At 46.0% G+C, this 14,181-nt stretch overlaps 1 protein-coding gene across 1 annotated transcript in view; it reads right to left on the bottom strand.

The window, feature by feature from the left end:
• noc2l (NOC2-like nucleolar associated transcriptional repressor) overlaps positions 1-14,181 on the bottom strand; it is a 198,610-nt gene that overhangs the window by 152,561 nt on the left and 31,868 nt on the right. Inside the window, exon 2 of the mRNA XM_060851925.1 lies at positions 9,363-9,536. Within this exon, the coding sequence (XP_060707908.1) occupies positions 9,363-9,536 (174 nt within the window). The remainder of the gene's footprint in view (positions 1-9,362; positions 9,537-14,181) is intronic.

Genomic DNA, 14,181 nt, shown 5'->3' with positions numbered 1-14,181 from the left:
CTCCGGCATTTATACTGGCTTGTCTCTGCCGCTTCCGGTTGTCAGCTGCTGTCCGCTGCAGTGGCCGGTACATTGGGTCCAGGTCGACACTCATCCACAGATTCTATCAACAGACACATCGACCTGGACCCAATATATCGGCCACTGCAGCGGACAGTAAGAACTGACAACCGGAAGCGGCAGAGACAAGCCACTATAAATGCCGGAGGAAACATCACAGAAGCGCTTCACAGGAGGCTCCCAAGCACTGAGGACGGCACCTAGACAGGGGACGAAACGTTTGCAACAAAAACTCCCAGCTCGGCGAACAGAACCACAACAGGCACAGACTTGGTGGGCCAAAGGACCTCTTCCTTGCTGTGTGACAATGAAAATAGAGAGCGGAGGAGATCTCCTATCCAAACCCCCCACTTCCCCCAACAAGCTAAAACCATATTGGGCACAGCTGTCTGGCTGGAGAAAATGGTTTAGCAACGCGTTTCAGTTACTTACAGGTATGCGTGACAGAGAGTCTTTATTAATTAATTCACGGGATGTGGACATCACAGGCTAGACCAGCATTTATTGCCCATCTCTAATTACCCAGAGGGCAATTATGAGTCACCCACATTGCTCAGGGTCTGGAATCACATGTAGTCCAGACCAGGTAAGGATGGCAGATTTCCTTCCCTAAAAGGACATTTGTGAACCAGATGGGGTTTCTGACAATCAACAATGGATTCAAGGTCATCATTAGGCTCTTCATTCCAGGATTTTTTCTTACTGACTTCAAATTCCACCGTCTACAGTGGTGGGATTTGAACCTGGGTCCCTAGAACATGACTGGGGTCTCTGGATGAACAGTCCAGCACCTCCCCAGTGAGATGGGTCTACAGGCAATGTGTGTCTATACTGATTGTCTCCTCTCCAATGACAGATAGTCAGCACACCCGATGATGGAACTACCCCTTAGCTTTATTAAATTTAACTTTATTTTGCAAATTCATCCCCCCCCCAAAATTAACCCCGGCAAGTCCTGGCTGAGCCCAGTTTGCGAATGACTGCAGTCAGTTGATTCATAGGTCGAGAGGTGCCCCATTTATACCAGTCAATCTGAACCGCAATCGAAAGAATTATCAACTTGGAGCACCCACACAGACCTCATCTGTGCCTTACAACTGGAAGGCTTTCCTAGCCCACCAGACAGACTACACAATGTGCACGAGCAAGGCAAAGGGAGCAGGGACCTCCCTCCTGATCGTGACCTCTTGGTGCTCACATGTGGTGACCCTCATTGCTCCCTGGAGCTACAATACCTAACTGTGAAGTGCCATCCCCATCACCTACTGCGGGGGTTCATCTCTGCTGCCCTGACTGCAGTTTACATCCCATCCCACGCGGAAGTGAAAAGCACACTTGAAACATACACTGCCAACAAACTGCCTGGCGATGGAATCCACCCTCCCTCCCAGAGACGTCATTCACCATAGCCAGTGACTTCAAACAGGTCAATCTTAGGAACGTGTGGATGATATTGTGGTAACACATCTCCCGGCCCATCAGAGGCCAGCACATCCTTGCGTATTACTACATAACCAAAGATGCCTCCCTCTCCATCCCCCGAGTGATAAATCAGACCACCAGGCTTCACTCCTTCTCCCGGCTTACAGAATGCGAAGCAGGAGGATCCAGTACAGAAAGTCAGACAGTGCCGCTCTGAGCTAATGGACAGGCTCCTATGTGACATGGAATCCCTACAGTACAGAAACAGGCCATTTGGCCCAACAAGTCCACACCGATCCTCTGAAGAGTAACCCAGCCAGACCCATTCCACTACTCTATTACTCTACATTTACCCCTGACTAATGCACCTAACCTACACATCCCTGAACATTATGGGCAATTTAGTATGGCCAATCCAGCCTAACCTGCACATCTTTGGATTGTGGGAGGAAACTGGGGTACCCAGAGGAAACCCACACAGACACGGGGAGAATGTGCAAACTCCACATAGACAGTTGCCCGAGGCTGGAATTGAACCCGGGTCCTTGGTGCTGTGAGGCAATAGTGCTAACCACTGAGCCACCGTGCCACCCTTCATCAGTAGGAGTGTAGAGGTCTGCATGCCAAAGTTAATCTGTGTTCCCCAACTGGAAACCATGGATGAACTGGGAGATCCTCTCCCTACCGAAGTCCAGTCTGAGGCATTCAAGTCGGGTGACCTTGCCGTATACAGGAAATCTAGATATGACTTTCACAAAGCCATCAGGAACGCAAAGAGTCAACCCCAGACTAAAGTAAAACCCCAGAATAACCACACATCGCCTATGACAAGGCTTACACAATACACTGGGCTACAAAGCGAAGCCACATAGAATCGCTAACAACAATACATCCCTCCCCGATGAGCTCAATGCAGTCTGCACTCATTTTGAACAGACGGTCAGTGAAATGATGTCACCTGCTCCAATAGCCTCGGGTCCACCTGTACCCACGGTCACTGCCGTAGACATTAGATTGGCTTTCTCGAAGGTGAACCCATGGAAAGCGACCGGCCCGGATGGAATCCCCGGCTGTACGCTCAGCCCTGTGTGGACCAGCTGGCCGGAGTATTTGCTGACATCTTTAACCTCTCCTCACTCTGAGGTGAGCTTCCCACCTGCTTCAAGAAGACTACCATCATCCTGGTACCAAAGAAAAGTCATGCACTTATTGAAGTCTGTGATGGTAGTGACATACTCATTTAGACTGGCCACTGAGTTCTCAAATATGGGTCAGTTCACCAACTCCAAGTAGTCACGTAGGAGCTCATCCGTTACCACAGACCGGCACCGATTACCGTTTAGGGTCTCTGTCATCAATTGTTGTGAAGTACATCGAAAGGTTAGTCATGGCACGGATCGACTTCAGCCTCCCAGATTGCCTCGACCCACCACAATTCACCGACCATCAGAATGGGTCCACGGCAGACACCACCTCCCTGGCCCTACATTCATCCCTGGAACATTTGGCTGCCAAGAACACCCACATCAGACTCTGATTTATTGCTTTTAGCTCCGCCTGCAAGACATAATTCCAACTAAACTCATCTCCAGACTCCAAACCCTAGGACTCTGTTCCCTCTGCAACTGGATCCTCCACTTCCTGACCCACAGACCGCAATCAGTAAGGAAAGGCTACAACACCTCCTCCACGATAATCCTCAACACCCGTGCCCACAAGGCTATGTTCTTAGCCCCTTACTATACTCCCTATACACTCACAACTGTGGGGTTAAATTCAGCCAGAATTTCCAAATTTGGTGATGACACCACCATTGTGGATTGGATCTCAAATAACAAGATGGAGTACAGGAAAGAGATGGACAGCTTCGTGCAATGATGTAATGACAACAATCTCTCCTGCAACATCAGCAAAATGAAGGAGGTGGTCATTAACTTCAGGAAGCAGAGTGGAAAACCCACCCTGTCTGTATCAATGGTGCTGAGGTGGTCTAGAACTTCAAGTTGCTCGGAGTAATTGTCACCAACGATCTGTCCAGGTCCATCCACATCGACACTATGGTCAAGAAAGCACACCAAAGCCTCTACTTTCTCAGGAGGCTAAGGAAATTCACCATGTCTACAATGATTCTTACCAATTTGGATGGCTGTACCATAGAAAGAATCCTATTGAAATGCACCATAGCTTGGCATGGCAACTGCTCTGCCCAGGACTACAAGACATTACAGTGAGTTGTGATAGCAGCCCAGTCCATCACAAAAACCAGCCTTCCGTACACACTTCCCACTGCCTCGGGAAAGTGGCCAACATCATCAAAGATCCCTCCTACCACAGTTATACTCTCTCCCATCCTCATCCACTGAGTGGAAGACATAAAAGTTTAAAAACACATACTAACAGACTCAAGAACAGCTTCTTCCCCACTGTTATCAGACTTATAAAACGGACCTCTCATTTTAGAATTGATCTTTCTCTGCACCTTCTGTGTAGCTATAACACTATGTTCTACATTCTGTTCTATTACCCTGACATACTTATGTAAGGCACGATTTGCTTGGATAGCAGGCAAAACAATACTTTTCACTATATCTCAGTACATGTGACAATAATAAACCTAATCTTTCATTCAGGAACAGAAATAACTCCAGAAAGTCAGCCTCCCAACACAAGCCAATCTCCTGGTTGGACAGTCCATATCCTAGCATTAGGCATGATAATGGAAAAACCCAAGGTAAACAGGCAAGACACAAAGATTTGAAGAGTGAAATTATACTGTTGTGAAGGAAACAGCAGAGAGAGCGAGAGAAGCTAAGATGCCTAGTTTCTCCAGATACTGGAATCATCTCCAGACACTGGAATAGGATGAACTAAGTGAGAGACAAGTCTCAATTTCAACTGACTTGAAAATGGTAAATTCAACGTGCAGAGGAACCTTGATTATTCAGCAAGTTTGCAAAGTCCCGATGCTTGGCTAAACTATGTTATCCAGAATTCGATTATCCGAGTGATTAGATTAGATTACTCACAGTGTGGAAACAGGCCCTTCGGCCCAACAAGTCCACACCGACCCACCGAAGCGCAACCCACCCATACATATACCCCTTACCTAACACTACGGGCAATTTAGCATGGCCAATTCACCTGACCCGCACATCTTTGGACTGTGGGAGGAAACCGGAGCACCCGGAGGAAACCCACGCAGACACGGGGAGAACGTACAAACTCCACACAGTCAGTCGCCTGAGTCGGGAATTGAACCCGGGTCGCTGGCGCTGTGAGGCAGCAGTGCTAACCACTGTGTCACCGTGCCGCCCATGAAATACTCTGCTCCTGTGTCCTTTGGATAATCAAGCTTCCTTTGTATAAAAGTTGTTGAGATGCAGCAGCGATGATCTACCGTATTATCTCGAGAATGAAACAACATTTTTCTTTATTCTTTCTTGGAATGTGGGTGTCACTGGCTGGGCCAGCAGTTATTGCTCATCCCTAATTGCTCAGAGGGCAGTTAAGAGTTAACCACATTGCTGTGGATCTGGAGTCACATGTAGGCCAGGCCGGGTAAGGAAGCATATTTCATTCCATAAAAGGAGTTAGTGAACCAGATGGGCTTTTACAACAACTGACAATAGATCTCACAATTGACATGACCGAGACCTGCTTTATTATCTCAGAACTGTCAATTTGCTTTGAATTTAACCAGCTCCCATAGTGTCATTTACATCTGTCCCTTGGGGCTCTGGGTAACCAGGGTCACTGATATAGCCAATCTTCCAACATTTCCCACAACTTACATGGATCCTTCACAAAACAGGACGTTCCCCAACTCTTCAGGGTTATTACCGAGTAGGAACTGTTGCCCTGAGTGCGGCAATGATGGTGACATCTGCTCAGATGACAGTTATGTTCATTTAAATAAAAATGTTGAAAAAATACAGCAATCGTCTGTATCTCTAACATGCTCTAACAGCTAAGGTTACAAAGGCGGATATGTTGGCACTGCACCTGGATTACACTGGGAACCAAATTTTAAAAACATTGCAACATTATGAAATTCTGCATGTGGAAACTAAAATAAAAAATAGTAATCCAGTTGTACACCTGCCTTTCTCATCTGTGTCTTCTGAAAATACAATTTATTTTTTCATTTAAAAGGAGTCATTAGGGTCTCAGAAGCTCGGCAAATTAAATCGAATGGCACTTTGGCAGTGATGTGGAGACATTACTTGAAGTAGCGCACAAACTGATCTTTTGTGGGTGTCAGAATGCCTGTTGTAAAAAGGAGCCTGGCGTCAGCCCCTCATTGTATAAATTCTGCACACAGTCTGGAAATATATTGTAACATTTTTATTTAGATTAACGCGCCATGCAATCAAAGGATAAGATCTTGCATTTATAGAGCACCGTTTAAGAAGCACAGCCTGCCCCAGAGCATGCATGGTACATTGAAGCATTGCTCCCATTCCTTGCAGGGAAACACAAGCCAATTTGCGCACAGGAAGATCCCAAACATAGCAACACGACAATGGCCAGATATAACCTGTTTTAGTGATGCTGACTGAGATAACTAGTAGTTCTGAGCACCAGCAGGTCTCTCCTGCACTTCTTCAGCATACTCCCGTGGGATATTGTACACTGAAAGTACATAGTACACACCCCTGAACTAACTCAGTGAATGGCATAGACAATCCAAATCAGAACAAAATTGCTCGAGCACCTCTCCCTCCCACAGAAACAGATTGGAATTTCCCCAGGAGCTAATTAAAGTCAGCGATCAGAAGCTATCCATTCCCCAATCAGAAACCTGGCAAACCCTTGGCGAGGAGGCCAGGGCAGCAGATCCATGGGAACACCATCACATGCAAGTTCCCCTCCAAGCCACTCACCATCCCGACTTGGAAATACATTGCTGTTCCTTCAGGGTCACGGGGTCAAAATCCTGGAATTCCCTCCCCAAGCACAACAGAAGAACATAGGAGCTCGGAGCAGGAGTAGGCCGTCTGGACCCATCGAGCCTGCTCCACCATTCAATAAGATCATAGCTGATCTTTTCATGGACTCAGCTCCACTTACCCAACCTCTCAGATCTTTTTTTTGAACAATAAAGGAACTAACTTAGCCTTAGAAACATTTACAGAAGTAACATCAACTTCTTCACTGGGCAGGGAATTCCATAGATGCACTACCCTCTGGGTGAAGATGTTCCTTCTTAATTCAGACCTAAATCTGCCCCCCTTAATTTTGAGGCTATGCTCTCTTGTCCCCAGTGACTGCTGCAGGTCAAGAGACACTTCGCCACCATCTTCCCAAAGGGCAACTAGAGACAGACAATAAATGCCAGACAGCAACACCCACGTCCCACAGTGGACTAGAGAAAATAAAGAGAACCCACTCGGTTAACCACCTGAGGTTTGTACACCAGCATGCCACATAAGCCAGCCAGCAATCACATGTGCCATCCACTGACTGGATACTACTCCCAAGCTGACAAGTAGCCATCAGAACTGCAGCACCATTGTAACCTGACTCACTCCCAGCTCCATTTCCATTCAGTCAGGACACGTGTCACTCGCAGCAGTCACAAACATGGCCAGCAACCGAACACCTACAAGAGACATAACCGGGAGATTTGACCAAAGCAGCTATCCGCATTCAGTCATCGAAAATTAGCGGGGAGCCAACGACCTAGTGATATCATCACTAGATTATTAATCCAGACACCCAGGTAACGTTCTGGGGACCCGGGTTCAAATCCTGCCAAGGCAGATGGTGGAATTTGAATTCAATGAAAATCTGGAATTATGAGGCGAACAATGACCATGAATCCATTGTTGATTATGAGAGAAAAAAAAAACATCTGGCTTATTAATGTCCTTTAGGGAAGGGAATCTGCTATCCTGACCTGGTATAGCCTACATGTGACTCCAGACCCACAGCAGTTGAACTGCCCTCTGGGTAATTAGGGATGGGTAATAAATGCTGGCCCAGCCAGTGATGTCCTCACCCCATGAACCCAATTTTTAAACAAATCCTGTGTGCTGTGAATTCCCAGCCCCAAAACGCTGTGTCCCTGGTGAGATACAAATGTTTGCAAAAGAAATGGAGGAAAGGAATGCTGCAACTTCTGCATCTTAAACACAGAGGGACACAGATCTGAGAGCAGGTCACTGATCTAGCAGCTTGCTTGAGAATCTCCTTGTGGGGTATTCTAGAACAAAATGGTCAGAGCTTTAGAATAAGTAGCATATTTAAAACAGTGAGATGGAGAAATTGGTTCTTTCAAAGGTTCAGGAATCTGTGGAATTCATTACCCCAGAGTGCAGTGGACTCCGAGACACTGAGTAAACGTAAGAAGCAAATTGATAGATTTTTAATCAGCAATGGGTTGAAGTGTTACAGGGCATGGGCAGGAAAGTGGAGTTGAGGTGGAGATGAGACCAGTCAGGATGGTGGAGCAAGCTCAAAGGGCTGAATGGCCTCCTCCTGCTCCTAGATCATATGAATCCTGGGGCGAGGTAGATTTCAGAAACCTAGAATACTGGCTTGTGCTTACTTGGAATCAGAGTTGAGAGTGTGGGGCTGGAAAAGCACAGCAGGTCAGGCAGCATCCGATGTGTCGATTTTCCTGCTCCTTGGATGCTGCCTGACCTGCTGCACTTTTCCAGCCCCACACTCTCAACTCTGATCTCCAGCACCTGCAGTTCTCATTCTCGCCCTTACTTGGAACCTACCTAGTGCAGCATAATCTCTTATTTTGTCGCTATTCTGAAGAATAATCACTCATTAATGAACACCACGAGAGACACGAAAATGGAAATGAAACAGCAACATGAACTGAAACGCAAAATTTTAAAGGTATGTTTTGAACATGTGTTAGAAGCTCACCATTAATCTAGTCTCAACACTCACACCAGTGTCGTTCGGTGGAGGAAGGCTTGACTGGAACATTCAAAAGGGAATTCAATGATTACGTGAAAAGATATGGGCGGCACGGTGGCGCAGTGGTTAGCACTGCAGCCTCACAGCGCCAGAGACCCGGGTTCAATTCCCGCTTCAGGCGACTGTCTGTGTGGAGTTTGCACGTTCTCCCCGTGTCTGCGTGGGTTTCCTCCGGGTGCTCCGGTTTCCTCCCACAGTCCAAAGATGTGCGGGGCAGGTGTATTGGCCATGCAAAATTGCCCGTAGTGTTAGGTTAGGGGTATGGTGGGTTGCGCTTCGGCAGGTTGGTGTGGACTTGTTGGGCCGAAGGGCCTGTTTCCACACTGTAAGTAATCTAATCTAATTATATGCAGGAGAAGGCAGGGAAAAGATACTTCAGAGTCATAGAGGTGTACAGCACAGAAACAGACCCTTCGGTCTAACTTGTCCATGCTGACCAGATAGCCTAACCCAATCTCGTCCCATTTGCCAACACTTGGCCCACATCTCTCTAAACCCGTCCTATCCATCTGTCCATTTGGATGCCTTTTAAAATATTGTAATTGTATCAGCCTCCATCACTTCCTGTGGCAGCTCATCCCATACACGCATCACCCTCTGCATGAAAAGGTTGCCCCTCAGGTTCCTTTTAAATCTTTCCCCTCTCACCCTAAACCTGTGCCCTCTAGTTCTAGACTCCCCCACCCCAGGGAAAATACCTTGTCTATTTATCCTATTCATGCCTCTCATGATTTTTTTTGCAACATTTGGAGAACAGTAGTCACAATGGGCCTAATGGCCTCCTGCTGTGCTGTAACAACATAAAACAGATATTTCTGATGCTGTATAAAACAGAGGAAAGCTGATCACTGCACTTTGTATTTTACTTTACCCACCGGCATTTCAACTCACAAAGAAAAACCAATGCCCAAAATGTTCAAACTTTAACGGCCAAAAGATCTTACTTTTGTCCCTGCACTTCCAACGGTGACTCTTCCTTTCTGTGTCCGCCCTGGATCTCTCGTTTGCCACCTTTCTTCACGTCTGTGACTCCAGTCTCCTCCTCGTCTGAACTGCTGTTACTATCCGTGTCAAACGTGGAGGTTAAAAACTCATCAACGCTGAGCTGGGCAAGTTTTCTGGAACACACAAATCTCCAGAGTTAATGGCTAACAGCAAAGAAAGAGCAAGGAACCTATTTTTGCAACACTGGCCCCTCTGCTTTAGAGTTCCCTTGGTGAAGTTCTCCACAACCCCTTCCCCTCCTTCAGCTGAGTACACCCTCAGACCACGTGGGAGCTCTTACAGAAAGACTGTAATATCTATTTTTTTGGCTTTATTTATTTTCCTAACTTATACTTCACATACAGTTGGTTCTGATATAACCAGCTAGCTTCGTCCTCATGTTTTAAGAAAATGGCATAATAGCCGCACCAAACGCGGAGTTCGCACATTCTCCCCGTGTCTGCGTGGGTTTCCTCCGGGTGCTCCGGTTTCCTCCCAGAGTCCAAAGATGTGCGGGTCAGGTGAATTGGCCATGCTAAATTGCCCGTAGTGTTAGGTAAGGGGTAAATGTAGGGGTATGGGTGAGTTGCGCTTCGGCGGGTCGGTGTGGACTTGTTGGGCCGAAGGGCCTGTTTCCACACTAAGTAATCTAATCTAATTTAAACTAAGAAACCAGAATCACGTTATAGCCATTACAGTTAGGGTAGGTTAATGTTCTACAAATCAATGGTCTAAATGCTTCGATTGCATGAAAGCCAATTTGCATTGAAGAAACGTGTTTTATAGCAGAAGTGACTATCTGGAATGTAGCGTAACTTTTTTCTTCTGTTATGAAGATGTGGGTGTACTTTAAGAGAGTCAAGATTAGAGTGGTGCTGGACAAGCACAGCAGGTCAGGCAGCATCCAAGAAGTAGGAAAAAAAATCAACGTTTCGGGCAGGAATGTACTTTAAGAGAGTTAAAAGCAGCAGAACTACAGGACAGAGCAGCAAGCATTCTCAATAAGGTAACAATGTAACACTTGGTCGCACAACTTGATTAGCTCGTTGCCTGGAGACAAAAACAAATTCGAATTCAGCCAGTTTAAATTATACCCCGAAAAACACCAGTTTGAATTTAGCATGTTGACAATCTTAGAAGCCAATGACATAATCCTTGAAGGTATAAGACCATGGAAATTGAACAGTTGGGAGGAGAACTGCCAAGCCTCAGCTGGTAAAATACTGCCTAAAAAATAGCTCTCTTAAAAGTACCTTTTTCAATCAGTAACATGCGACACAGAAATTCCTAAGAAGAAGAAAACACACAGGAAGATCCAAATGGAAGAAATGAAAGCTGCCTGGTTTTGAGATGTGTTGTTTTGCAAATCTTAATTGGGAGTTTTATCGGACTAGTAGTTTAGAAGGGAAGGTAAAAGATAGGTTAGAGTAAGGACTTGTATATAGTTGTTAATTAATTATTCGCTGTTATACTTTAAGAAATAAAGTTGTTAATTTTTATCACAAGTAGTTCTTGGACACTCGAACTTCTACAGGTTACTTAATAAATTAGATTAGATTAGATTACTTACAGTGTGGAAACAGGCCCTTCGGCCCAACAAGTCCACACTGACCCGCCGAAGCGCAACCCACCCATACCCCTACATATACCCCTTACCTAACACTACGGGCAATTTAACATGGCCAATTCACCTGACCCGCACATCTTTGGACTGTGGGAGGAAACCGGAGCACCCGGAGGAAACCCACGCAGACACGGGGAGAATGTGCAAACTCCACACAGTCAGTCGCCTGAGGCGGGAATTGAACCCAGGTCCCTGGCGCTGTGAGGCAGCAGTGCTAACCACTGTGCCACCGTGTCTTTTCTCTATTGCTGGTTTTAAATTAAGCAGAACTTACCCCGTGTCATAACACTTTATTTACTCTTTTTTTTAAATACCTAAGATTTGTACAGAGGTACTTTGACCCTAAGATGGTGTATTGGTGACATTGTACACTTTTCACAGTACCCTGTTCTTTTGTAAAAGGTTTCCTGTCACATGTACTCCGAATTCTGAATTCTAATTCTAAAATTCTTCTTTACTTATCAAGGGTCTAACCAACCCTGCCTTTCAAGACTCTGATTCCACTGCATTTTGAAGAAGGGATCGCTAAAGACTCGTGACCCTCTATGGGGTAAAAATAAATTCCTCCTTATCGATCTTAAATCCCAAATTTTACATCCTTCCCACATCTATCCTGTCAGAATCTCATGTTTCAAACAACTTGTCGCATGCTCTATGTCAAAGTCAGACATTACAATCTGACAGTAACTTCTAGAAACTTCCAAATGCAAAAGGGGGCAAAGTAGGGCAACACTGTCACCAAATATTAAATATCACCTCTTAGACTCTAGTTGAAATTTTGATAAGAACAAAGAATAATACAGCACAGGACCCTCCAAGAATGCGCCAGTACATTCCAAAACTGTCTTCACTTTCAGGATCTATAACCATCTAGTCCCTTCCTATTCACGTATTTGTCCAGGTGCTTCTCGAATGCTGCTATTGCATCTGCTTCCACCATCTTCTCTGGCAGCTCGTTCTAGACCCTCACCATCCTGTGTGTGAAAAACCTGCCTCGCACTTCTCTTTTACATGTTCCGCCTTCTGCTCCTTGAACCCGTGTTCCCTAGTAATTGACTGTCCACCCCGAGGGAAAAAAGCCACATACTTCCCACTCTATCCATGCCATTCACAACCTTATAAACATCTATCAGGTCACTCCTCAACATCCTGCATTCCAGTGAAAACAAACCCAGTCTCTCCAACCCTTCTTCATCTCTAAGCTCCCCCAAACCAGGCAACATCCTGGTAAACCTTTTCTGTACCCTCTCCAAAGCATCCACATCCCTCTGGTAGTGTGGTGACCAGAACTGTCCGCAATATTCCAAGTGTGGCCTAACTGAAGTGCTATAAAGCTGCAGAATAAATGGCCTGTCCTTAAACTCAATAGAAGTGACGCACCCCATTCTTCTATTGCATTCCTCAGGAAGCTAAATTTTCTGTGCCCTCTGAATAAAATTTAGGAATTGAATTACAACCAAACAGCTTCTCAGGAACTAAATGAAACATTTTGATTCGAAGCTTCACTTGGGAGTGGAACTGTGCAAAATAAAAAGCTCCCGTGCTGTATTATTTAAACCACTTCACTGATGGATGGTTCAATTTTCAGAGCAAATACATCTCCGGTTAAGTTAATGAGTTTAGTTCACTCATAGGATGTGGATGTCAATGGCTGGGCCAGCATTCCTTACCCGTCCCTAGTTGCCCTTGAGAAGGTGGTGGTGAACTGCTTTCTTGAACCACTGCAGTGGTTCATCTACTGTAGGTAGACCCACAATGCTGTTAGGGAGGGAATTTCAGGATTTTCTCTTCTCAGCTTTTAAACTGTAACAAATATAGGCCTAAACTGCTCAATCTCTCCTCACACAACAGGCCTGTCAGCTTTCCCCTTGGGATACAGGTTCGTAGTCCCTTGAAAGTGGAGTCCAGGTAGACAGGATAGTGAGGAAGGCATGGTACGCTTATTGGTCAATGCATTGAGTACAGGAGTTGGGAGGTCAGGTTGCGGCTCTACAGAACATCGGTTAGGCCACTTTTGGAACACTGCGTGCAATTCTGGTCTCCCTGCTATGCTATAAAGAAAGATGCCATTAAACTTGAGAGGGTGCAGAAAGGATTTGCAAGGATGTTGACACTGTTGGAAGGTTTAAGCTAGAGAGAGGGGCTGGGTCTGTTTTCCCTGGAGAGTCTGAGGCCGAGACTTAGAGGTTTATAAAATTATGAGGGGCACGGATAGGGTAAATAGACAAGGTATTTTCCCCAGGGTAAGGGAGTCCAAAGCCAGAGGGCATAGGTTTAAGGTGACAGGGTAAAGATTTAAAAGGCACCTAAGGGGCAACTTTTTCACACAGCGGGTGGTACGTGTATGGAATGAGCTGCCAGAGGAAGTGGTGGAGGCTGGTACAATTACAACATTTAAAAGGCATCTGGATGGGCATAGGAATAGGGAGGGTTTACAGGAATATGAGCCAAGTGCTGTCAAATGGGACTAAATTAATTTAGGATATCTGGTCAGCATGAATGAGTTGGACCGAATGGTCTGTTTCTGAGCTGTACTGTCTATGACTTGATTGATGACTCTTCAGCAACTGCTTTAGGTTGAGTCTGTGCTAAAGGATCTGATAACTCATATCAACTCTGGGAACACGAAAACATACTTAAGTAGAACAAAGAACTGTGGCTGCTAGTACTCGGAGACACAAACAAAGTGCTGGAGAAACTGAGCAGGTCTGGCAGCTTGTGTGGAAAGAGAAACTGAATTAACATCGAGTACAGTGGTTCTGAAGGGTCAAAAAGTGAGGATTGTAGATGTGGAGATCAGAGTTGAGAGTGTGTGGCGCTGGAAAAGCACAGCAGGTCAGGCAGCATCCGAGGAGCAGGAGGATCGACGTTTCGGGCAGGAGCCCTTCATCAGGAATGAGGCAAGGGGTGGAGAGATAAATGGGAGGGGGTGGGGCTGGGGGAAAAGGTAGTTCAGAGTGCGATGGGTAAATGAAGGTGGGGGGAGGGGGGGAGAAAAGGTGACAGGTTGGAGTGGATAGATGGGAAAGGTGATGGACAGGTCAGGAGGGCAGTCTCCCAAGTTGGAGGCTCGGGATTGGGATAAGGTGAGGGGAAGAGGGGACATGAGGAAACTGGTGAAGTCCACATTGACCCCGTCTGGTTGCAGGGTCCCA

This window comes from Hemiscyllium ocellatum, chromosome 37 (genome assembly GCF_020745735.1).
Source record: "Hemiscyllium ocellatum isolate sHemOce1 chromosome 37, sHemOce1.pat.X.cur, whole genome shotgun sequence".
Lineage (NCBI taxonomy): Eukaryota > Metazoa > Chordata > Chondrichthyes > Orectolobiformes > Hemiscylliidae > Hemiscyllium > Hemiscyllium ocellatum.
The sequence above is the reverse complement of the archived record's forward strand: the minus strand, read 5'-3'. Positions and strand labels throughout refer to the sequence as shown.